Below are 27,056 nucleotides of genomic sequence, written 5' to 3'. Positions count from 1 at the left end.
CACCCCTCTGCTCAGGGTCCATCTCCGCTTCCCTCTGGGGTCACCGAGCAGCGATCCTGCCCACACTGTCCCTTGACTGTTTCCATCAGGGCTGAGTCCCACGGTTGGATTCTGTGCATGTGTCTAAAGGTAAACTTACCATCTTCTCCTTAAATGTCTTATTTTCCTCCACGGCAGGAATCCTTATCACCGCGGTCGCGATCCTTGGAGTCACTTTTGTGTAATTTCTCTTCACATCTCTCCATATTTATTGTACCAAATGCCTTTTTATTTCACGTACTGCTTCTTAAGTTCCGTTGTTTCTGCACCATTTACACCTTGTTGCTGCAACACTGAAGTTTCCCGGCCCACCAGTCCAGCCCACGTGCAGTCTTAGATTACTCTTTCTGAAATGTTTTCTCCGGATCCAGATGGTCAGGGACTAGTTCTTTCAGCTCCACGTTCTCTCCACTTTCTCTCCGACTAACTTTTTTTTTTTTTTTTTTTTTTTTGTGGTACACGGGCCTCTCACTGTTGTGGCCTCTCCCGTTGCGGAGCACAGGCTCCGGACGCGCAGGCTCAGCGGCCATGGCTCACGGGCCCAGCCGCTCTGCGGCATGTGGGATCTTCCTGGACCGGGGCACGAACCCGTGTCCCCTGCATCAGCAGGTGGACTCTCAACCACTGCGCCACCAGGGAAGCCCCTCCGACTAACTTTTGTTCCAGCACTTCTCCATTCTGTGAATCCGTTAAACTGATCTCATCCACACATGCATACTTACTCCTTCTCCCTCCCTCAGCCTTTCTTTATTCATCCAATAAGTTTATTTTTAATTGCTATAAGGCGCTCATTTTCTTTCCACATGGATGCTGCACACCACCCTCTCCCTGTCTGGTAACGAGGATCCTCACCACAGTTGCTCGTGTTTTTGAGGGCTTCCCGGGTCTAAGACTCTGGCCAAGTGTTTAAACCTTCACTCCTCGTCATAAGCCTCTGAGTCAGAGATGGTTATTAGACCCATTTCATAGATGAGGAAGGAGAGCTTGGGGAGGGAAGGAGCACATCTCCGACCTGCCGTGCTCCCTTTAAGACGAGATACGCAGAGCAAGAAGCGTAGACTTGGGGCCTGAGTTTAGTTTTGTCTCCATCACCTCCTCGCTGGGAGCACCCAGGGAGTGGGTGAGTCTCTGGGCCGGGGAGCCTTCCTTATCAGAAGGGGACTAATCAGATAACTGGGGTCAGGCCCGGCCACAGAGCATTTGGCAAATATTTTCTTTTCTTTTCTTCCCCTTCAGTCTCACCTCTTCTTCCATCCACAGCCTTAGGCGAACGCCTCAAACCCTCACAGCCCCGTTGCCTATGTTTCCGTAGCAATTTTAGTTTGCCCAGCTTACTTTGTGACGTATTTCGGGCCTGCCTTCAATCAGGTACGCCGATGCTGCCCTCTTGGTTGGGTTCTAAGAGCAGGGACCGTGCGTTTTAATTCCCGTTTCTCATCACGCTCCAAGTAATGATGGGCACAGAATGGATGCTCCGTTTTTCCTCCCTACTTGAAGATCTGCTCCAGAGATGCCGCCTGATGCCGTGATGCCTAAGGCTGTCCGTCACTAACGCCTCTCACCTCTTCTCCCCCCGCAGCCTGTGCGTTCCGGTACAATGGGCTCTCCTTCGTCTACCTCATCTACCTTCTGCTCATCCCCCTGTTCTCAGAACCAACCAAAGCCACCATGCAAGGTAAGAGACCTTTGCTACTCTGTACCACAGCTGAGTGTGTCTGGGGGCTCCCCGGGTCTGTCGTTATCTGATGGGAGAGATGCCGGTCCAGTGGGGAGCAGGGTCACACGTCTCAGCAGTAGAGCTGTGTGGCACTTGGTGGTGACGTGTTTTTGTCACTCACACAGCTGTCTTCCCTGTACAGGTTCCCTGGCAGGCCTGTATTTGTAGGTTTGCAGACAGTCTGGAAGGGTTTGGCTGATTAAGAGCAACTCAGTGTGCTGTCATTAAAATGAGGCAGACGGGGTGATAACAGTGGTACAGATTTGTGTATCCTGTCTGCTGGGGAGAAGGAGGTGGCAGGCAGAGAAGGGGTCTCTGAGCCCCGGAGCAGGAGACCTGGGGAGGAAGCCGGGTGTGGTCGTAGCTCCTTCACGTGTCAGCTGAGAGCTGTCACGTGTGCCTCCATCAAGTACAGAAAGGCAGAGATTCGAGTTCTCGTTTCTCGAGGGTGTTCCTGCAGACCTTTAGATCCCTCCCCCGTTGCTCTCCAAGCACCTGAAGGCATAGAAGGAAATAGTGCCTCTGTTTCCTGAGGCTCTGATGAGGAAGCCTGGTCTGGTTGGTACATTTACACATTTGAAGTTCTTCCACAACGATAGACGTTAAACCGCACTGAGTTAACTTAATTGTTTTTCAGAACAATGCCATTACAAGAAATAAGGACTGTGCCCAGTGCCTTAGTGAGTGTGATGGCCGTATGTTTACAGGAAGGGATGGAAAGTTGGGTTTGACCTGGGGATGGCCATGGCTCCGGGTTGCCAGCTCACGGTGCTGACTCTTCAGGAAAAGCAGTAAAGACTTGGTATAAGCAGAGCATAAAATCATGACTTTATCTCTCCCGTTCTCCCCCTGACTATTATTACATTGATTGTGGGTCTTTTGATCATTCATCCTAATGGTTAGGACTGCAGATGCTGTGTTGCTTTTCCTGCCTTAGGAAGAATCTAAATGATAGCTCTTCTAAGTCACTTAAATCCTTAATACACAAAATTAAGAAGGGCTAGAGAAATGTGAGTCTATACAAATCCTCATCAAGCCAAAAATACACTGTTCATGGGACCCCGCCCACTCCAGCCTGATTCCTAGAGTCCAACGTGAGCAAGGATGTTTAAACAGAGTAGCTTCTGGCCTCAGAACCAAGTTGATAACATACAGGTGACTCCTATTTCATGGCTGGGAGCTCATGTTTTAAAGAAAGAAGGTTTCGTATATATTTAGCATTATAGTGCTTTAAAAATGAGTACCTGTTTGTACTCCATTAAATGATCTATTGCTTTTCTATCAGGGTGTCCCCTTGTTTTACCTGGAAACCAGGTCAGTGGGATTCCCCTTCATACTTAATGTGATGACGCCTGGCTTTGCCTTCTTCCCAAACTACCCAGCCCTGCTCTGCCCAGTGGTCTCTGTAGGGGTGATGGTGGCCTGGGATGTGCGGCTTAGTCCTCGTGTGTGTCAGTGGCCCATTGTCTGTGCCTGGAGCACAGGGAGTCACACGGTCAGGAAACTCATAGGTGAAACATGAAATCAGAGGCAAAGAGCCTCTCCCCTCTCCTGTGTGTGGGGAGAAATATCCTGAATCACCAAAGTGTCACAAGGTCAGAGCACAGACAGCATCACTGTGCACAGGTGTCTGCCATGTCTCCCTCCCAGGCGCTGAGAGACGAACAGCTCAAAGGGAGCCCGCAGGCATCTTTCCAGTTGGTACCTGGGGGTAGGGCTGGGATTGTGTGTCCTGTCCTTCCGTCCTTCCTGAGGGGTGTGGCTGAGACCTCATAACCTCATTTATTTGCTGTGTCTGAAAACGCACAGGGACTCGAGGGAGGGAGGCCCCCATATGACTTTTGTGAACATGTAGGACTCCCCATCCGGCGTTTCCACATCTGTGATTCGAGGCACCCAGGCCGGGTGTTTGTGGTGGGGTCCAGGGCTTGGGCCATGTGGTCCAGAATGATGCCTGTGTGGTGTCTGTGCAGACGGTGATGGGCTTGGAAGGGTGATGGCTGTGTGGCTTTGCAGGGGGCCTTGGGGGTCACACACACTCGGCCTTTCAAGTTCCTGTTGATACTCATTTCTCACGAACAGGTAGGAAAGTCCAGTGTCACCTGGGAGAACCCAACGGCATCCGCTCTGCCTGGCGGTGTAGGGCCTCTGCCACACACGCACACACACATGCACACTCGTGCACACGCACACACATGCACACACAGTCGCAGGCATGCACACTTGGGGCCCGGAGGAGAGGCACCTTGAATCTGCCATCAGTCAGTGTGCAATTCCTCCCTCTCTTCTTTCTCCTCGGATTTCTCAGCAAGAGTCAGATGTTGGTGTAGTGCATCCCACAATGCCCAGGGGGTCTCAGCGAAGCCCCTGTCCCTGGGCTGGGAGTCTCTCCACCCAGGCAGCTCTCTCGGCTCCTGGGATGCTCTCCTTGGCCCCTCGGCCTTCCAGGGTCTCACCCGAGGCTGAGCCGAGGCCCCACTTTGATGCATTTATTCACTGAGTCCCTTCTAACGCATCCCCTTGAAGATGGCTAGGATTTTGCTGTTTTGTTAACTGCTGCATTTCCAGGACACGAGACAGTCAGTAAATATTTATGGAATGAATGAATGAACGCATTCATTTCTAGAGTCTAGAGCTCTAGGAGCATTTAGGAATGCAGCCCTAGTCCTCTGCGTCCCTCAACCTCCACGAGAGCAAACGTCACAGAACAATTCATCACCTACACCCGTCTGTCCTCTGGGGACAGAAGCTCGGGGCAGGGAGACAGGCTATGGGAGTTTGCTATTTTAGATTTATTGGGGATCAGGGGATATGAAGTAATTGAAGAAATCAAAATGTTCTATGCTTTTCCTTACAACGTTAGGCATTTTGTTTAAGCCTGTGATACTGTAGGAAGGGCAGTAAATCTTTGCTTGCTGTTCAGTTAGCAGTGGGCTTTGCATTTAAATTGAGACTTCAATCCATTAAATAGGAACCAATATATAATTAACTTCAGGTGGTCCAAATATTCCAGGTTGATGAGATATTAAATTCTTTAACCAGACGCATGTTAGGTTTCCTGTACCTTATGTGTAATGAGTACCCCCATCGGCCAGTATGGTGGGAGGGTTGGTATTTTCTTTGGATGGAATGTAAGTGGTAAAACGTACGAGATGTGGAAGAAGTCCATATACTGTATATACTCATTACATACTGGCTCATGACAATACGACTGTTATTTTGAGGTACAACATTATTACTTTGAACGTCAGAGATTTAGAAATCTCAATCTCATAGCTAGTCCTAACCTCAAGACTTTTCCTTGTGCTCTTTAGATATCAGCTAAGAATTGTGTGATTTCCAGCCTTTCTTGTTGAATAATATATTAAGTAACCGATTACTAGAGAGCCAGTGGCACTGCCTACTAAGTATGTATTATTATTTACAGGCATCAATTAATTTAATTCCTACAATGACCTTTTGAGGGAGCTGCCATTATTATTAAAAACTATTATCAGAAATCCTCATGTTACAGGCAAAGCCTGAGTTCGGGCGGCGTAAGAACAAGCCCCAGGACACGGGCACTGTGTGGGTGGCCACGCTTTTAACCACTGTGTTGTCTGACTCATGCCCAGGATGGAACACCATTCTCAGGATTTGCAAGGGTGAAGGGAAACCCACTCACTTAATAAATACTTGTTGGCTGATAGATTACCGGGTCCTGGGCACAAGCGTCTGGAGAGATAATATGGGTGTGTTTAAAGGAGACATTTTCATTTGCATCAGTGCAGATTGATGACGTACGTGTATGTTATATAGAAAATACATCTTATCAAGAGTGATTGTTTATTTCTTTCAACAAATGTTCATTGAAAGACTGCCCTTCACGGAACACTATGTTTGGGTGTGTGGAGGATAAAAATGAGAAGAAAACATGGTTCTTCACTGGCATGGCCTCCCAAACATGCTGCCTCTTATGTATATCATTGAATGGTAGCTCTTTCAAAGAGGTTGTCTTTGGAAGCCATAGATGTATTCCAGTGATGCTGTCATTGGAACTGACCTCAAACTAGTCCTCCGCAGTTGCCTTTAGAGTTTGCCTTAAATAGGCTCAATGGTGGCAAACCACTGTCCTTTTAAGGAGGGTCTGATCTCATAGTATTTGGAGTCAAGTTTGATGAGGGAAAAACTGGTGATGAAATCAGTCATGTCAATTTTAGAAAAGAAAAAGACAAAACCCAGAGTATTTAGTATAAAACAAAGTGCCTGAAGGTGACTCCTCATGAATGGTGAGGAGGTTTAAGATTTATTGGCATGAGAGCACCATGGTTGATACACACGAATGACGAACACATGGAACATCTTTCCATGATGGGTTTGTGTGGATAGACGAGATCTAGGATATCAGGCAAAATGAGATGCGGAAGCGAGAAGGCAACATCCTGAAGGAGGTGTTGATTAGCTTGATCTACAGGGGAATCTTGACCACAAGAGTCAGGCTGCACCTGCCTGGCCCAGACAAGAGGCTCAGAGGGACTGTCTGCAGAGATCCGTGAACTGAGGGTGCTAATAGTATGTCACATTTCCTATGTGCCAGGAACTGTTGTAAGCACTCCCTGTGTGCTAACTCATTTAATTAGAGGTTAGCAAAATCATGCATTGAAAAGGCAGGACCCCCTCCATTCTGGAATGAAAAAGAAACGCACTGGGTTATAAATCCACTTAACCAACTAGGAACACTGCACAGTGAGGGGATAGACTGCTCCGTTCCCTGCACCTGACCATACTTTATTAGATTTTGATTTTGTGAATGCTCAGAGTCCCAAGCCTTTTTCAGTTGGTTTCAACAGAAATTTTTACATCCTTGCATGCGCTTTGGATAAACGACAGCTCTAACTTTATCAATAACGTGTCCAGGGTCTGGGGTGAGAGACACACATCTGGCTACAGTGTGAAATCTGGGATTTGCTGGAAATCGCTTGCTTGGTCCTGCCTGCAGCTTGTCTTTGTTCATGTGCCCTCCTGCAGGCTGGGGTGGGTAAGAGGATCTTCTCCATTCTTTTTTGGGGAGAGTCATTTACTAATTGGGGGCTGCTTAAAAAGGAATTCTCCAAACGTCAAGACTACAACACTTGCTGGGCAATATTAGCAGTTGACCTACAGCAAAGATATCTTAGAAGCATCATCATCTAATCAGTTCACATGTGAAATGTTTATGTCACACACACTCACACACACACACACATGCCAAAGGAGCAGAGATGAGTGTTGTCTAAGGAGGGTAATTACTTCTAACAGCAAAGCTGTCTTCTAGTCCAGGGACCCATACTCACTGGGAGCCTTCTCTGAAATCGGATGACATTAGTAGGTGAGAACAGAACTCCCAGTGGTGGAGGAAAGGGAAGGGCTTTGGGTGCTGGGTGGGTCTTTCTTAATTTAAGTCTCCCTGTTCAGTTATGAAGGCCAGGTCCTCCCGGAGCAGGTGAAACACAGATGTGGGTCCAGCCCTCGGCTGAGGCGGTCACGTTACCAAAGGAAAACAAAAGGGCGAAACTTTCAGGATTTTTCCTCCAAATATTTTTCAATATGGGGTTTCATGAAGAAGATTTTCTCCTCCCTGTTAGGAAAGGAGTGGGTCTCTGAAATATCTTTTTTTTCTAATTAACTTTGCTCTGTTATTTTGAGCAAGGTGGCAGTTCCTTTTCTGTATTTGCTTGTGTTTACAACTCAAAAGTTTTTAAGAAGGTAGTTTTTCTCGTTTTGGGGATCTCTTTCAACATTTGGGAGGGGGTGGATGGAATTAGACGGGCGGCAATGGAGAGGCTTCACTGTGCTTTGAGGACAATTGTGAGCAAGTGAAATTTTAGCAGGTCAAGTTCACTTTTGTAAACTGTTGCCAAAGTTATTCCAAGATGATAGGGAAGAATATTTTCTCTCCATCTCTGAACAGGAGTCCTAGTTTAAGAGGAAATTGTAATCATCATGGAGTAGAGTGTGTGTGTGTGTGTGTGTGTGTGTGTGTGTGTGTATGTGTGTGTAAAATAATCACCAGAGGGCCTTGCCCTGAGGTTCTGACCCAGGGTACACTTTACCAGAATCACTAAAGACTCCCTGAGAAAAGAAAAATGATGTTCCATTTGCCGACATGAAGAGGCAAAGAGGTCTGTAACTTGTAAAGACGTGTTTAGACGTCAGAGAGGAAATAGTAGCAGGTATTTTAAACTGCTTGCATCTGGTTTTTGTTGAAAACACTGTCAATCTTTATACTATTATTATTATACCATAATAAACCATCTGGTTTATTATGTCATCATAAAGCAAAAGGCAAGAAAATATTTAATTGAACAAATTCTTTGGGGTAGGTGTTCTATTACCAATATCAGCTCACGACCAAACAGAATGCTACCAAAATGATTAGATGCTTGTTTCTTGAACTTTTGAATAAATTAGTGATAGGTCTTTTAGGTTTCTTTATCTGTCCTTTTGAGGGGGCGGTGGTTGTTTTGGATTTGGCAAAGACTATTCAGTGACACAGAAGAACTTTGAGGCAACACATATAATTCTCAGCTCAGGAAACATTGGGTCGTATTATTATGACTAAGGAGAGGTTTTTGCAAGTCCTAAACTCTGGCTGTGATAAACCAAATCTGCAGTGTGGCCTCCCCTGTTATTTAGATGCTGTCTGTCATGACAGGGAAGGGGGTCAGCTGGACTGGATGTCAGTTTGCTGATTCACACTTCAAATCACTTTTCTTTTGTTTACTCACTTGATAAACATTTACTTGTGCCTGGTCAACGCCGTCCTGGGTAGTTGGAAGCTGTACAGTGAATGGCACAGTCTCTCTGGCCCCAGGATGTGAATTAGCAGCACGATTGTGGGCAGGTTCCTTCGGTTCTCAGAGTCCCGCTTTCCTCCTGTGTTGAGTCCTGGTGCTGGTCTTGATCAGAACCTTAAGACGTCCGCCAGTGGGATCAAGTTCATGGACACACCTCCCTGTGCTCTGTGCTGAGCAATGGTTAAAGAGCCCAGAGAAGGAGATCATCACTCTTCTCTTACTTTAAAAATTTATTTTCCCTTTGAAAGGGTTCAACTGATTTGATTTGCTTCTGTGTGTATTTGAAGTCAATTTATTGCAGTTTTGAAGCTGACTCACTTCAAAGTCTGGACAAGACTAATTTCTGATGGATTCACTTGTTAGAGTCTAGGCTTTACTTTGTGGGTAACTATTTCTCTTAAACAGACCCACGTGTATTTGCACAGATTCATACAAAAGAACCCTTTGAGATGACAACGTACATTTAGCTTTCAAACAGTGCGAATTATTCATTAGAAGAAAAATAAGTAGATAACACATGCTTGCTCTTTGCGGGGCAGCTCCCCCAAGCTTTCTAGACAGTAACTCCCTGAGTCCTTCTAACACTCCTGTAAGATAGGAATTCGTATTGTTCATATTTTACAGACAAAGAAGCTGAGAAACACACAGAGGTTCATGAATAATTCCTGAAATGAACATTTTAAAAATTTGATCCAGTGAGTGAAAGCTTCTAATATAAATAATTCAGTTACCGACCGAGGCATTTCCCACCTTTGACTGGTTTTATTATAAAATTAATACAGAGTGAAAATAAGTGGAGGGATTTTGCATGTAATCCAGCTGCCTTATGACAATATAAGTGGACAATTATTGTACTTTAAACCACCTTTTAGGATATTTGCTCAGCATTAAGCAGAGAAGAGAATCCCAAGGATAATTTTTTTTTCTGAATGTTAAAAAATTATTCATTTATTATGTATTGACTAAAAGACCATTCACATTTCTTGATCTCATTCAATAGGTTATGTCGTATGATATTGATACACAGTATGTGTTCGATTTCTTTTGTTCACTGAATGAGCATCACTGCGCATCTGTAGTGGGTGGCTGGCTGGGTGCTGGTGCTCCCGGTGACCGTGACACTGGTCCTTGTGAACGCCCAGCTCACCGTTTAGCACACCCCCTCCCTCCATTCTCCTCATCCCCTCTCCTTCCTTCCTCCTTTCCATTCTCACTCCATTTATTTTTTAAATTAGTTTTGCCTAAATATATATCCTGCCTTTCAAGTTGCCAATGCTCTGTGCACTTAAGGAATATTTGGGGAAGGCCACTCTCCGCCTCCTCTGCTGGCCTGGCACCCATGATGCTGGTGACACAGGGTGGGCTGGCCTGGAGCCCCTTCCAGAGCCCCAGACCTGCAGGAGGACGGCCTGGAGTCCGTGCATGTGTGTGTCCTGGAGTGGCCTCTTTTTCTTTGTCCCCCTGCAGCCTGGCCACCCATGACCAGGGTTACAGGGTCCATTGGCAATTGGGTGCAAAGGACTGTTCTTCTCTGCTCCATCATATCAGGTTCCTTTGGATATAACGGCCTCTGCAAGAGGAAAATCGCTCTTCTAAGATTCAGGGGCGCCTGGCAAGCTGGTGCTGCTGCCTGGGTGGGGATGTCCCCCTGCCCCACAGTGGATCTGAGCTGCTCTGCCCAGACCTCTGCCCCCAACACACACACACACACACACACACACACACACACACACACACACGCCTCTTTAGGATCAAGGCATTGATTCTCTCCATTGTTTGGCATGATGGTGGCCGAGGGCTCACGGCCCTGTCCGTCCATCTCTGAGAACCGTCCCAAGCTGAGAGGGTCTCTCCAGGTGGTAGATGTGGCCCCCATTTTGATGACTGGTTATGGTGGGGTCTCCTTGCCTTGTTCTGGGACAGTCCCTGCTGTCTCAGCTCCGGAGCTTCCTGTGGGGTCGTCTGAGCCTCTGCCATCACCGAGTTGCACCCCAGCCTCTCCCTCTCCCTGGCCTTGCTGCCCTCCCTCCCTCCACAGTCTGTGTCCCTGGCCCGAGTGGGTCATCTAAGACCTGCTGGCACAGGGCCCTGGCCAGGAGGGCCCGTGAAGCCTGGATTTTGGCCCCTGTTGTGCTGACCAAAACAACAGGATTGTGTGCTTCAAGGGGAAGGGGTCCCTACTCCAGTACAGGATTGTGTGCTTCCAGGGGAAGGCGTCCCATGGGTGGGCGAAGCTAGCAGTAGCCCTGCAAAAAAAAAAAAAAAAAAAAAAAGGAGGAGAAAGCACATTTTAGAGCAACACACAATTTTCCTGAAGATGAGCCCCATTTACTCAACATGATCCTGTCAATTCCCCTCCTAACTTCCTCAGCGTTCTTGAGAAGTGCGCTGAGTGATTACCCAGCAGCCATTAGTCTGTAAGGTTCCGGCCTCAGCTTCCCCAGAGGGACCTGGCCACACAGAAGCTGCAAAGATCCATCACTGCTCCTCTCAGTTGAGAGGCAGAAAGCGAGCAGAGGAAGCGGCTAATAGCAAGGCCAGGTCTGGACGGCGGAGTGATGGGCACCGAAGCCGCAGGACCAGCGTCTTCCAGTCACGGAGGCCTTACTGCCTGCCTCTGCTGTTTCTTTGTTCCACAGTTTCTCGCTAGCGGACTGCGTGATAGGTGAGGATTAATTATCTGTTTGCTGCCAGGCTCATTCAACGGCCAGCTTATTGGAAGGCATGATCATGCATGCTGGTCGCGGCTGGCTGCTTGTTCATGGAAACAAGTGTTGGGCAAACACTCGTTCATCTGATGAGCTGACAATGGTGATGGGGGCTGGTGGGCTGCACCTGTCTTTAAATAGCAGTGACGGGCTCTGTCATTCAACCAGATGCTGCTCATCAAATATTCAGCAGCCAGAGCTTTTACAAAGGCCTTTCATCGGCTCACGTGCAAGCAGAAGGGAGAAAGGAGGCCAAGCTTCTGAAAGCTGGGCTGGGCTAGGCTTTTTTGTTTGGAAATGGGGCAGCGGTTAGTTGGAAGGAGGGATGATTAGAGAATGGTCACCCGGGGAATTTAAACATATTTGTGGTCCGGAGTTTTGCTGTTTTTTGGACTTTGTGTGTAACACCCTAACAGAATCTCAATGAACGAGTCCCCTGCATTAATTCCTGGGATAATCTGTCACAGAAAGATAGACTTACACTGAGTGGGGGACAGGATGAAGTATTGATTGATTGATTCATTCATTCACTCATTCGTGTCACAAATATTTATGAGGCATTTACTCTTTGCAAATAATATGTTAAGAACTGGTAATACAACAGAAAGCAAAAGTAAACAACATAGCTCTATAATCCAGAAATTTACTCTCCATTTAGTGATACTAAAGGATAAGTTTAACTTTTCAGACTACATTCTAAAGTCTAAATACAGTTGACCCTCATCATTGGCATATTCTGTATTTGTGAATTAAGTTTATTTGTGACCCCAAAATAATAATGGTCACACAGCTTTCATGGTCATTGTCAGGCCCAAGCAGAGCGGCAGGGGATTGGAGTTGCTGGCCACTCATGTGCAACCGAGGAAGGTCAAGGCAAGGCTCTCCTTCTGGGTTCAGCTCAGACTGTGAACAAGTGTCCTGTTTGCAGTCTAGCTAGTGCCATGTGTACCACGTTTCTGTTCTTTGTGTTGGTGATGTTGCTGTTTAAAATGGCCCCAAGCGTAGTGCTAAGTGCTGTCCTGTGCTTCTAAGTGCAAGAAGGCTGAACATGTGATCCTGCAATCCCACTCCTGGGTGTAGAACCGGAAAAGATGAAAACTCTGATTCGACAAGATATATGCACCCCTGTGTTCATAGAAGCACTACTTACAATAGCCAAGACACGAAGCAACCTAAGTATTCATCGACAGATGAATGGATAAAGAAGACGTGGTATATGTATATGATGGCATACTACTCGACCATAAAAAAGGATGAAATAATGCCATTTGCAGCAACATGGATGGGCCTAGAGATTATCATACTAAGTAAAGTAAGTCAGAGAGAGACAAATATCACTTATATGCAGAATCTAAAGATGAATTTGTTTACAAAACAGATTCACAGACATAGAAAGCAAACTTATGGTTACCAAAGGGGAAAGGTGGGGGATAAATTAGGAGTTGGGGATGAACGTATACACCCTACTATATATAAAACAGATAAACAACAAGGACCTACTGTAGGGCACAGGGAACAATACTCAATATCTTGTAATAACCTATCATGGAAAAGAATCTGAAAAGGAATATCTATCTGTATCTATCTATATCAAGATATAACTGAATCACTACAACATTGTAAATAGATTATGCTTCAATTTAAAAAAAATGAAAAAAAAAGAAGGCTGGGATGTGCATTATGGAGAAAGCACGTTTATCAGAGAGACCATGTTCAAGCAGGGGTCACGGTGCTGTTGGCCATGAGTTCACTGTTGATGAATCTATTGAATAAGGTGTCTTTAAACAGGTTATGTGTTGATCGGCTGATGAAAATGTTGTAACCAGAGGCTCCCAGGAACCTACTGTATTTCCCCGTACTGTCCCGTTCAGTTCAGGGCAACGTCATAGAGCATCACTACTGCAAATAACAAGAGTTAACTGTATACGTTTTGCGCTAGAATTTGGGGCTTAGGGTTCTAGTGACATAGAGCTTGAAGTAGGAGAGTAGAACTGTCATACTGTTTGCAAGGGGTTTCCTAAAATTGGGGCTAGAATTTTCTTTAAGGTGAGTTATATTAAGACATCTTGGACAATTGTGTGGCTGAGGAGAGCCTCTGTAAAGTTGTCACAATTTCTTTGGTGAAGCGTTCTCTATATTTGATTTGCAATTAGCTGTGTTTTTTCTGCATTGTTTTCTTAAAGGCCTAGAATTTTAAACCTGGGACACAGATCTACCTCTGGATGTGCTGGGTGTTAGTGTCCTTACAGGAATGGTGCAGAGGAGGGCTGTGGAAGAAGCTTGCACTTTTTAAGCTTTCAGTGTTTAAATGACTCATTAATGTAATAATAATGCTATTTATTTTCACATTTCACAAAGACCTTTTACTTTGATTATTTCTTATAATACTCACAATATCCTAAGAGATAGTATTTTCCCACCTTATAAACGAGGAAGAGGTTTAGCTTAATTTGCCAGATGTTTGTCAGATTTTATATATATATATATAAAACATATAATTATACATATGTGTATATATATAACTGTCTCCTACATTTTTGTGTCCCCAATTATGGCTCTAATGTATCCTAGTTATGAAAGCTATGAAAGGATTGTTATCAGAACTCTTGGATAATGTCAGTACCAACATATTGATGAGGCAGTTTTCACTTACAATAGGATTATTAAAAAAATCAGTAAGCTCTCTGTTTACTTCAGGAAGTATATATAGTTTGGGAGAAAGTGGATACTTTTTCCCCATGAATTTCATGAATTTTTCTTATTCTCAAGTCTTGTTTAACCTATAGATTTGTTCTCTCTCTCTCTCAACCTCTCTTCTACACAGAGACAAAATCTCTCTGACAAAATGACAATCAAATTATTTACAGTCCATTCATACATATGTATATGTAATAATTGTGATTACTGGAAAAAATAAAGTGTGGCCAATTTAAATTTCAGATAAGTAACAAATAATTTTTTTGTATAATTTTGTCCCCAATTACATGGAACATACTTATTAAAAATTAAATTATTCATTTTTTTTTGAGATTCAAATTGAACTGGATGTCCTGCATTTTTATTTGCTAAAATCTGACAGCCCTAATAATAATCATACTTGTGTGTGTGTGTGTGTGTGTGTGTGTGTGTGTGTGTGTGTGTCAGGAAGGAGCTATTCACCACCTTTTCAGATGAGATCGGGTGCATTCAGGGTGTATGGCTGTAAATGCCCCACCTTTTCAAGTCACCATTTGCTTGGCTCAGTTTGCGCTCCAGGAGACAAGCATTTCTAAACTCTGCTTTTCAGTTTCATGCAAAATGTTGATCTACCCTATCAGCTATTCATTCGTACAAATATGGGATGATAACAGCAAAACGTTGGAAATGGGATCAGGCTGGTCTTTGAGTTAGCTGATTAAACTTGTCTCTAGTATATGCCCCTCTTTTGCCAAAACATTTTTCGCTGAGCTGTTTTGGGATTAGAGCCAGCGTGCTGATAAAACTGAAACCAAAAGTTATCAGCAGAAGAATACACTAAAGAAGTATTTTCTGTGTCTCACTTAACTATACATTTGATTCAACTTAGCAGGTTGGTTGTGGTCCCTGAGTCACTAGCTCAAGGTTCCTAGTGATGGTTTACAATGCACGGCAACTGCTGTGGGTTTTATTTCCTGCATCCCTTTCCTGCCTCCCAAAGAGTATGACACTGCAGTGACGCCCCATCAAACACACCCGTCCAGACTGGCCTGAATGAACACACATGTTATAACTCTTGGGGGAGATGGTTACACGGTGACCCACACTGCGTTCCTCCTGTGGGACAGTGTATTTCCTGGAGAGAACATTTGGCCTTTAAGGAGTAGTGTGAAATAGATGTATGGACAGGGGATGCTCGCCTACCAGGGGCTCGGAATATGGCCTTCTTGACCAGGACAGTGGGGATGTGGTTAAAATGGGTGCGTAGACACTCTTTCTGCTCAGTTCCAGGTATAAGTCTTGATGTAGCTGCATTTTGCACAAAGTGTCAATATAGATAGTGCCTGCACAGATGTCACTGTTGGAGAATGAGGTGAAGATGAAACAAGTAGATGGGTTCCTTACAGGATGTTTTACTCAGTTTTCCAAATTATATAAAGTTTATATTTTTTACAAGTGGTATTCAAGCAACAATAATTTGTACTATTTTCCCACGTTAAGAAGATCCATACAATTGACAGAGCGGGAAAATGAACAAATTTAGTCTAAACACAAAAAGACCACAGGTGTGGGGCGATAATACTGGAAAATAAACGATGAAGAAATCACGGTTTCCTCCAGTTCGAACTATTTAGTTAAAAACCCACTGACCTTTAGAAACAATAAGAGTGAGTGTCTGGAATGCAGGATGGGTTCTATGTGCTGCTTTGCTCTGAAATCACATCTCTGTCCCTCCCTGGGCTGAGGGCCATGCTGCCCAGTACACCCCTCCTCCGATCTGTGTGGGCCTTTCACAGCTCCTGGGCTTGGTCTGCAATTATTCTTTCTCCTCCTTCCTGGAGCCTTGTGATTGAATTTGGCGAGCGTGTGAGTAGTGTGGCATCATCTAATCTCCAAGTGTCCACGTGTACCTGCACCTCACCGTTCAGGGTCCCCCTGGCCAGTCATCCCAGAGGGTTAGGGGCAGTGATGAGAACAGTTTAATGGAAGACAGGCCATTCAGTGGTTCAGGATTTTTTTTTTTTTTTTTTTTGCGGTACGCGGGCCTCTCACTGTTGTGGCCTCTCCCGTTGAGGAGCACAGGCTCCGGACGCGCAGGCTCAGCGGCCATGGCTCACGGGCCTAGCCGCTCCGCGGCATGTGGGATCTTCCCGGACCGGGGCATAAACCCGCGTCCTGAGCATCGGCAGGCGGACTCTCAACCACTGCGCCACCAGGGAAGCCCGGTTCAGCCTTTATTTTCCAGTTTTCTCACCTGCCATGGACCATCCAAATACCAACACCAGACTCCTCCTCCTCGTCCTCACACCTTCAGAAGACACCCCAAGTTCTGGGCTGGGTAATGTGACCCGTCCAGAGACAAGTTTCTGTTTCCACCAGAGGGAGCTGCTTTCTCCAAAACAGCTCCAACTGTGGCATTTCAAGGCCTTTTAGACAGTTCCCACTAACCCCATTTACTTGGCCTCATTTATACTTTTTTTTTCCTAGAAAAATAAAGATAATTTAAAGTAACCCTTTATTGTGAGTACTGTTGGAGTTTAAGTTATGAAAAAACAAGAATTTGGGGGAAAGGAGGCTGATGGGATCCAATTTCATGGAAATCAAACGTACTGGAAAGGAAAGCAGCACTAGTGCAAGAACTTAATGATGAGACCAAAATACACTCTTCACCCTGACAACAAGGTTCATTATGGCGGTGGGACCAAAGCGTGGGAGAAAAGATTTCAGAAAGGGAAGTGCCCTACCATAAGTATAAAGTCAGAAAGTAACCCTTATATAAATACATAGATAATATTAGACTAGGTACATAGATAATATTAGACTATGCATTTTCTATATGAGTGATACAGTCCTGAACATTACAGAGCATCCCAAGCCAAGTCCTTTCATGCTATCGTTCAGGAATGGCAGCAAAACATCCACTTAGGTACCTGATTGTACCACAGACACGTGATACAGTTATTCTGTCAATAGTGATGATGACAGTTATGTTCTCGTTATATTCTCAGTATACCCATTACCTCTGAGGTCTTTACTGGAGATTTGCCAAGTTAGGACGCAGGATACAAAGAAATGTAAATAAACCAATGTCTCTAAACTGAAGGAGTTTCCAATCTAATTCTGAGATCATACTTGGAAATCTGAGTCAATGTGTAAGTGTAACATCATGTCAGTAATAGGAATAACAGCACAAATAACTAAAGTTTGCTACTATGTAAATAATATGTATAAATGTATATCGTATGTTATGTAACTAAAGAGAATGGGGAGGAGCATTTACCGAAAGCTCTGATTTTAGTTGGGCATCATTAATACGCAGCCCGTCTTTGAGACTACGTCTGGCCAATAACTCTGTATGTTTTTTTAAAAATTTTTATTTATTTATTTATTTATTATTTATGGCTGTGTTGGGTCTTCGTTTCTGTGCGAGGGCTTTCTCTAGTTGCGGCGAGAGGGGGCCACTCTTCATCGCGGTGCGCGGGCTTCTCACTATCGCGGCCTCTCTGTGGCGGAGCACAGGCTCCAGACGCGCAGGGTCAGTAATTGTGGCTCACGGGCCTAGTTGCTCCGCGGCATGTGGGATCTTCCCAGACCAGGACTCGGACCCGTGTCCCCTGCATTGGCAGGCAGACTCTCAACCACTGCGTCATCAGGGAAGCCCCTCTGCATGTTTTTTGAGCCTTCTGAAATGTGCAGGTGGGGCCATGTCACCTGTGACCTTCCGAGCGCAGTTTATCTGAAGCTGTTCTGACTTGTCCAGCTCTTGGTTAAAGGGTGCGCGTCTGTCTGTGCGTCTGGAGTGGGCAGGGGGGATGCGGAGGTTAATGCAGCTGGAGGTCAAGGCACCTGTTCGTAATAAAGCATCAGGAAGCGATATCCTTGGGGGATCTTAACATATCAAGGGCTTTAGCATGTTTTTACTAATTTTTGATCCTGAGGGTGGTGATGGAAAGGGGAAGAAAACGTGTGTGTGCATGTGTGGGAGTGTGTTCGTGTGCATTTTAAATGGATCCAACTTAAGAAGGGGGTTACTTAGGTCCAGGGGATGAGAAGAAAGGGGAGAATGAGTTAGGAGAATTCACAGGGTTTGCCTGAATATTTGCAAGGAGAGAATACTGTAAAATAAAGCCAGAACGTGGGGCATCACAGAAACCTTCCCCAAAGAAGCCTGGTTTTCAAGAAATCTGTTAAAACGATGTCTCTACCATATTCTGGAACTTGGCACTGCTTTTTTTCCTCTTTCTGCCTATAGAACGTTTCATTTGTCGGGAAGAAGTCCAGTCAGTGCCTGGGTGTTAAATTCTTCAGAGCGTGTGCTCCTGCCACCTAATCATTGCCCAGCACAGCTCTGCCCCCGGGGCTGCATGTGTGCAGACCGCACCTTGCTCTTTATGACTCTTAAGTGTCTGAGTATATTTCCTTCCCGCCCCCTTTCTTTCCCCTCCTCCCTTCCCTCTTCCTTTCTTTTTTTTTTTTTTAACATCTTTATTGGAGTATAATTGCTTTACAGTACTGTGTTAGTTTCTGCTTTACAACAAAGTGAATCAGTTATACATATACATATGTTCCCATATCTCTTCCCTCTTTTCATTCTCACTGTGGAAACCTACAGACAGTGTGAATTTTGTTAGGACCAATTTTGTAAATTAGTCATGCTTTAGGCAATGCCCTTGGGTCCCTTATTTTGTGTAAGGACCCATCAGTTACGTATCTGTGGAAACATGGAAAAAATTGGAAAAATTAATCATTGCCGTTTATAATTTCTTTTTTAATTTAATTTTTCTTTTATATTTATACAGTTGATTTATACAGTTGATTCACAATGTGTCAGTTTCAGGTGTACACATTGATTCAGTTACACATATGCATATATCCATTCTTTTTCAGATTCTTTTCCCATATAGATTATTACAGAATATTGAGTAGAGTTCCCTGTGCTATATAGCAGGTCCTTGTTGATTATCTATTTTATTTATAGCACTGCATGTTTGTCAATCCCTGTCTCCCAATTTATCCTCTCCCCTACCTTTCCCCTTTGGTAACCATAAATTTGTTTCTGAAGTCTATAATTTCTAAAAGCATCCTATGTGATCTAATTTGTCTGTCTCAACTATACTTATGGGTTGCATGGAGCTCATTTCATTTCTTTTCTTTTGCATTTTACCAATGAATAAATTGAATTGAAGAGAAGTTGCATAATTCATCAAAAGCCACCAAGTAAGAAGTGGCAGAGCCAACAGAGGAGAATTCCACAGTTTGGAATTCTGATTCAGGGCTCTTCCCTAACTACCGTGCTGCTTGATGGCTATGGTGCCATGCCTTCCCCAGAGGTGTGACCTGTCCTTACGCAGGAAGTTTGCATTCAGGGAACCATATCCCAGAGCTCATGGGTGTTGAAAAATGGTGGGGGGTAAAGGAGAACTGAGATTGGACCTAAAACTTTTGGAATGAATGGAGAGTCTTAAATAAGGGCCTTGGCTTACGCTTGCCAGGGGAATGGTTTCCTTTTAATTTCCTGTCGTTGAATAAGTTTGGGTTAAAAATTAGGGAAAGAAAATACACCTTAGAAATAATATTGCTCCGCTCAGCAGTTTGAAGGCTTGTGGCTCTTCTTTGCAAGTAATTTACATTATCCAAATATAATATGATGAATTCTGTGTGAATAGGTGGTATGATTTTGATGGCTATGTTATTTTATAGTAATTCTGGTGACTGGGATCTGGAGAAGAAGAAATTTATACAGAAGCTAAGATGCTAAAGTAGTGTTAGGGTGTGCTGAGGACCTCTTACAGTATTTGAGCCAGTGAAAACCGTGTGATACTGTCCATTGTATTCTTACTTCTCACCCAGTTTTATTTATTCATTTACTTAGTAAATTTAAGTATAGTTGATTTACAATATTTTTGGTGTACAGGAAAGTGATCCAGTTTTATATATATATATATATATATATATATATATATATATATATATTCAGATTCTTTTCCATTATAGGTTATTACAGGATATTGAATATAGTTTCTTGTGCTATACAATAGGACCTTTTAATCTATTTTATATATAGTAGTGTGTATCTGTTCTGTTAATCCCAAATTCCTAATTTATTCCCTCTCCACTTTCCCCTTTGGTAACTTCTGTGTGAGTTTGTAAACAAGTTCATTTGTATCATTTTTTTAGATCCCACATATAAGCCATATCATATGATATTTGTCTTTCTCTGTCTGACTTCACTGAGTATGATCATCTCTAGGTCCATCCATGTTGCTGCAAATGGCATTATTTCATTCTTTTTTATGGCTGAGCAATATTCCACTGTATATGTGTATCACATCTTCTTTATCCATTCCTCTGTCGATAGACATTTAGGCTATTGTAAATAATGCTGCTATGGATATTGGGGTGCATGTACCTTTTCGAATTATGGTTTTCATCTTTCCAGATATATGCCCAGGAGTGGGATTGCTGGATCATATGGTAGCTCTGTTTTTAGATTTTAAGGAACCTCCGTCCTGTTTTCCATAGTGGCTGCACCAGTTTACATTCCCACCAACAGTGCAGGAGGGTTCCCTTTTCTCCACACCCTCTCCAGCATTTATTATTTGTAGACTTTTAAATGATGGCCATTCTGACCGGTGTGAGGCGATACCTCATTGTAGTTTTGATTTGCATTTCTCCAATGATTAGTGATGTTGAGCATCTTTTCATGTGCCTGTTGGCCATCTGTATGTCTTATTTGGAGAAATGTCTATTTAGGTACTCTGCCCATTTTTTGACTTTTTCTTTTTTAATATTGAGCTGTATGAGCTGTTTTTATATTTTGGAAATTAATTTTAATGTTACTTTCTCCCAGTTTATTCCACAGGACAAACTTAATAGGACGATGCTGGTTATACCGGTGAAACCAGCCTTCAGTAATTCAGTGCCTTCAAGACTGTCAAAAATTCCATACAAAATACTTATATAATTTTTAATTAAATATATTTGATCTTTTATTTATTTCTCTCTTTATTCCAAATAGGATGTAAAATGGCTTATTCTATCCATCTAATAACATATAGCATGATACATAGCATAGAAAATAGATAAACCCAGGGATAAAATTCCCAAGGTTATGCAGACTTTAGCAGAGGTGGGTTCATAGGAAACTCCAAGCATTTAAGTAGCCAGGTCAAAGAGGGAAGTAGTTATCTGAAGAATTCCGAGTCCGTGGGATGAAAACCAGTGGGTTTCTCAGAAGCGGAGCAATTCTTCCCGCTTCAGCTTGGAGTTTGTTCCACTTATTCATCCTCAGGAAGAGGAGGCCGTTAGCGGCTGTGAACCCCACTCTGACAGTCGCTTCAGTAAATAAAAGAACCACAGCTATTTCCTTTCTTACCTTATTCGCAAGATAAAAATTCAGATTCTCCAAGGAAACAAAGGGATGCATTTGCTTTTGGCCAAGGTTCTCAGTGCCGTGATCATGTAGAATCACCTGGCAAGCTTGTACCTGGGCTTCCAGGTGGCTCCGACTGTCTGCACCAGGGGCTGCTTTTGACTGTTCCCTCACGTCCCCAGCTCTGCCGGGGCCGAGCCTGTGCTCCGAGGCCCACCTCCAGACGCGGACTTCTCGCTCACAGGCAGGGTAGGAAGGACAGATGCTGAGTTTGTGCCTCTGACAAGTGCCTGTAGCACAGATGTTACTGCTGCTCCTTAGGGGAGAACCCATGGGCTTTTAGGTCGGAGTATCAGTGCTTTGTTAGGAGTTCACTTATTTACAGGTGTGTGTTGCACCTGTGTCGTGCATCCTCCCACAGGTACCGAGTTTTGGGGACATTGATTCCTCATCATTATCTTACTTTTTAACCCTCTGTGGGCCTTTTCCAGGGACAAAACGACTTCCTGTTCATATTGGAGGTCTTTGGTATTCTCTCTACTTCCTGATAATTGGCCTGGAACCTCCCCTCTCTGGGCATCTGCCCAGTGCGCTGTGTCCATTCCAGCCGGAGGAGCCCCAAGCAGCCCTCGGCTCATCCCTAGCTGTACACTCTGCAGAGTGACTTGTTCTCTCAGATGAGCTGGCTTTCCATGCACTTGAGAACCGGGGTGGAGAAGGTCTTGAGTTTTGTCCTGACTAATTTCTGTTGTTGCTGAGAAAGGAACCTGCTCGGCAGTCAGGAAGGTAGAGCTTGGTGAACACATGACACCCGATTTCAGAATGAGGATGTGGGCCGGATACTCCATCCTGGGAGATTTTTTCCAGCACAGGAAAGCCTGTGTGTTTGTTTCAGCTCCCCTAAGGGGTGGTGAGAGGGTGGGCAGGACTGAGCCCAGACGATGCTGAAAAGGTAGCTCATTTAGTTTATAAATGGACTTTACTCCTCCTTTTTACATAGAGAAAATAACGTAGCTCCTGTTTAAAATAACGTAGCTCCTGTTTAAGTCAGAAGAGAGCAAAGTAAAGCTTTGGGGTCAAATATTTCAGAAGAGAAGAGCAGGCAGTACTTACTACCTTTTGCAGAACGAAGAGAGCAGTGTCATTTCCAGGTCCCCCCAGGAAGTTGTGCGCACAGCTTGGGGTGAGGATACCACTGAGGAAGCCTGGAGTTTGGGCACTTTTACAAAGTATCAAAATTAAAAATCTGAGTTTTTCTCTCCCATTAGTTTCAACTCATCACAACATTAGATTGTTTAAATTTCTCCATTGTTGAGTTATAACCCAGCCCGGGAAAATCTGCAGGTAGTATTTCGGGGGGGATGTTGGGAAAACCGCTACTTGGTTGGCATGACCTGTCTTTGCGGGCAACAATGATGCACCCAATTGCATTGAGCAGCCCAGGGCTGGTGGGTCATGTGCTAGTTTTCAGTCAAACTGTGGCTTCTTCGGGAGGGACTGCTGTGAGAGCAGGGCTTGTGCTCTGGGTACGGCGGGTTCACAGGCAGAAAGAGCTTTGTTTCCGGCCTGCACCGTGTGCGTCTGACTCTTGTTAGACTGTTTATGTTTTGAGACTGGTTTTTTCAATGCAATGAAGTTATTTTGACATCAGGCATTGAGACAGTTGCCAGGAATCAAACATTTGTCAAGGACGTGCCCTTCTTGTGTTCGTAGATAGTGCTGTCAAAAATCTGGCGAAACATGCGTTTCTCTAAGTCAACATCATGCTAACTCTGATGTCCATCACACTCTAAATGCACATGGTGACAGATGGGACGCATGTGCAGACTCCAGACCACGTCTGTGTTTGGTTGGTGGGAGGGAGGGAAGTCCCCACCCCCACTAGCCAGAGTCGGCCCCAGAATCTAAAATCTCCGTGGCCGTGTGTCCAGACTTGGGAATTACACGAACTTCGAATCAGATCCTGCCTCCCTTGCTGACTGGCTTAGGGTTTGGTAAGTCACTTGGCGCCTCTGCACCTTGGTTTTCTCATCTGTGAAATGCAGGTAAGAATAGTGCCCACCCCAGGGCTGTTGAGAGCATCCCGTGACATGAGTGTCGGGCTCAGAGGGGATGCTCAGAGGCTGTCAGCTCTTATACCCTCCCCACCTGTCCTTGTCTGACCAGGCGGAAGAAGGATGGCTGGTGCGCTGGTCACTGGTGCCCCGTCCCCGCGTGCTTGACCTGCAGGGGGAGGAGAGTGGAGAGCTGTCCTGGCTGGGAAGGGTTGGGCATCCTCCTACCCTCTCTTCTGAATCACCAGGACAGTCCTGCTCAGGCCTACTGTGGATTCAGTGTGGCTGACTTAATGGCCAGGCTCCAAAAGGGTTCTTGAATGTCAGGCTTCAAAAGCATCTAGGGGGCTTCCCTGGTGGCGCAGTGGTTTAGAATCCGCCTGCCAATGCAGAGGACATGGGTTCGAGCCCTGGTCCGGGAAGATCCCACATGCCGCGGAGCAACTAAGCCCATGAGCCACAACTACTGAGCCTGCGCTCTAGAGCCCGTGAGTCACAACTACTGAGCCCATGTGCCACAACTACTGAAGCCCGCGTGCCTAGAGCCCATGCTCTGCAACAAGAGAAACCACTGCAATGAGAAGCCCGCGTGCCGCAACGAAGAGTAGGCCCCATTCGCCGCAACTAGAGAAAGCCTGTGCACAGCAATGAAGACCTAACACAGCCAAAAATAAATAAATAAATAAATAAATAAAATTTTTAAAAAAGCATCTAGGGTGAGTGGTCTGCAAGAATAGCCTTTCTCTAGATAACTCGAGGTCTCGGGTGTGTACACTTTCACACACACGCATGCACGTGTGTACAGATATGTTTCTGCTTGTGTACAGTAATGTTTTCAAATTGAAAGGCACTTGCCTTCTGGCTTTGATCATACTACCCTTTTGAAGGAACCCACACCTATCTTTTTGTTTCAAAATCCTCCCAGCAGCATCTGTGTGTTTTGCCCTGGTGCTCTTAGACCAGCCAGAGTGGTCTGGGCCAGTCCAGGAATAGCTCCCTGCACCAGGACAGCAGGGGCTGACACTCAGCACATCCTATTCCCAGGTGAGGTACGTGTAATGGGAGGATGCTATTACCTTCTGTCTGCAGACATGGAAATGAATGGGCAGAGCAGGGTAAGTGGAATTTATTCCTTTGCAGAAATCCCTGTGGTCTTGTTAAAAGATCCCTGAGCTTCATTTGTTTCAAATGTAGTCCTCTGTCCTATAGACCATACTGGAGACCTGAAAATCCATGTTGGGACGGAAGGCGCTCAGCCGCTGTGTTCGTTTGGGTTTACATTTCTGCCATTCACAGAAGCTGTTCACTTCATTGGTTTGTTGTTCAAATTAAATAAGATAATTAATGTCAGGTATGCCTGGCATAAGACAGGTCCTCAAAAGTGTAAGTTCTCATGATTATTAATTTTTTAAAAAAGTTTTTGAAGTATAGTTAATTTACAGTGTTGTGTTAATTTCTGCTCTACAGCAAAGTGACTCAGTTATACATATACACACATTCTTTTTCATTTTATTTCTTAAAATTTATTTATTTGGTTGCACCGGGTCTTAGTTGCTGCAGGCGGGTTCCTTAGTTGTGGCATGCGAACTCTTAGTTGTAGCATGCATCATGTGGGATCTAGTTCTCTGACCAGGGATTGAACCCGGGCCCCCTGCATTGGGAGCCCAGAGTCTTATCCACTGCGCCACCAGGGAAGTCCCTCTTTTTCATATTCTTTTCCATTATGGTTTATCACAGTATGTTGAATATAGTTCCCTGTGCTGTATACAGTAAGACCTTGTTGTTTATCCAATTCTATGTATAATAGTTTGCATCTGCTAATCCCAAACTCCCAATCCATCCCTCCCCACCCCCCTCCTCTTTGGCAACCGCAACTCTGTTCTCTACGTCTGTGAGTGTGTTTCTGTTTCATAGATAAGTTCATGATTATTACTGTATCCTCATCAGAGTTGGTTGTAAATATCTGTGCGCATGCGAGAGAGAGAGAGAGTTTTGTCTTACATCTGGGATATGTGATATGAGGATAAAGAGTCGGGCTGATGTTCAGCTGGGGTGCACCTGTGCAGCCAAACGGATTACAGATTGTATGAAAATACACCCAATAGGTTAATGCACAGCCGCCGCCTGAACTTGCCACCCCGCACCCCCCACCCCCCCGCGACGCCACACTGCCCCGACGTCCCAGCTCCTCCTCCAGGGCCACGACATCACCTTATGATGCAATGACCAGTGGGTTACACCTGGCTCACCTGATGGCCTTCAGGACCTGCCCGCGTGATACAGCTGGCATTGGTTCCGAGTAGTTGCTGTCTGGGTCAGACAGCTGGTCAAATAACTTGAATATTATTTCTGGAAAAATTTAAAAATGTAAAAATAGTACAGTTTGAATATCACCTTTGTGAAGATGATTCAAATATCAAAATAGTATGATCCCAGAGTTGTAAAACTCAGCTGTGCTTTAAGAAATTACAGGGTAATTTAAAAATTCTAGCAGTTGTTCGTTGCTGTTGTAAAATCGAAGAATTAAGAGCGGAGTATCACTTTAAAAGTCATGATGTATGAAGTTAATTTTTGTGGAGACAGAAAGTGGGCTTACCCAAGATCCTGATGGGCCAGTTAAAAAAATTACAAGAACAAGATTTCGTTGTGGTGCAGTGGTCTGTTTGAGGTGGCTCCTCAAATTCTGCTAAGCAGAAATGCATTTTGCAGAGTGTCCGGAACTAAGCCCAAGTTAGTAAAAAATGTGATTATTTAGTGAAATACCTTTTTCTAGATGCTAGTCTTTATGGAATACTTTCCCATCCCAGTCAGTGAGTCATCTTGAATGTGTGCAGCCCTGGACTAGGTCTTGCCAAGAATCTGCAAGTGGCAGCACCAGCCCTGCTTGGTCCTTTCCGTGGACCCAGAGGAGACCCAGGGTTTATAGGTCTTCACTGGGGCTCGAGCCAAGATGACATTACATCCGGGCTTCAGAAACCAGGGCAGAAGCAAAACTTGACAGAGGTATCAGGTGAATAAATGCTAGAGCTCTCTAACTGACATCAGTCCCTCCCCCACCCAATAGCCATTGGAAGGTTGTCTGATCTTGGGCAGGTCGCATATTTGGGTCCCCGTTCTCTCGTCACTGAAGGGAAGGAGGGGGTCCTTGGGGACCTTCCAGATAATATACGAGAGGTGGTTCCGAAACTAAAGGGTGTTTTATGGAGAATAGTAAAAAAGCAACAGTGTATTTTCTTGATTCCTGGATACATTTTTCCCTCCATGTGGAATTTTTGACCTTATCAAACGTCTCATAATTGAGGAGTAAATTGCCTGGCAGTTCTCATGCCCATCGAGCCCATGTATCTGACCCTGGGTGGTCAGTATGTCTTCAGACACCTGGCACCTTAGTCGAATTTATTTACATTAACAGCACGACAAGGGGTTGGTTTCTTGGCCGAAATTTGGGTGGTAATTTGTTATTAAAAATTCTTCAGAAATAACGTAGTATGAGAAGCATTGAAATGAAAGATTGGATGCAGAACATTGCCTTCTTATATTACTTAAAGGGAGTAAAAATCGCCAAATATTTCAGAGGAGATAAAAATATTTTCTAGCTAGTTAAGGTTGTTCAGACCAGTTCATAGAGCTTGCAGCCTAGTGAGGGAGGCAGACCAGACCACCAACAAGGAAAGT

The 27,056-nt window shown here is 44.6% G+C and overlaps 1 protein-coding gene across 1 annotated transcript in view; it reads left to right on the top strand.

Annotated features, from left to right (window-relative positions):
* Positions 1–27,056, top strand: part of PIEZO2 (piezo type mechanosensitive ion channel component 2) — a 330,011-nt gene that overhangs the window by 57,411 nt on the left and 245,544 nt on the right. The window contains exon 2 of the mRNA XM_029230410.1: positions 1,619–1,714. Coding sequence (XP_029086243.1) covers positions 1,619–1,714 — 96 coding nt within the window. The remainder of the gene's footprint in view (positions 1–1,618; positions 1,715–27,056) is intronic.

Source organism: Monodon monoceros, unplaced genomic scaffold (assembly GCF_005190385.1).
Source record: "Monodon monoceros isolate NGI ecotype Baffin Bay Population unplaced genomic scaffold, NGI_Narwhal_1 Super_Scaffold_1, whole genome shotgun sequence".
Taxonomy (NCBI): Eukaryota; Metazoa; Chordata; class Mammalia; order Artiodactyla; family Monodontidae; genus Monodon; species Monodon monoceros.
Note: the sequence above shows the minus strand (reverse complement) of the source record. Positions and strands in the feature narration are given on the sequence as shown.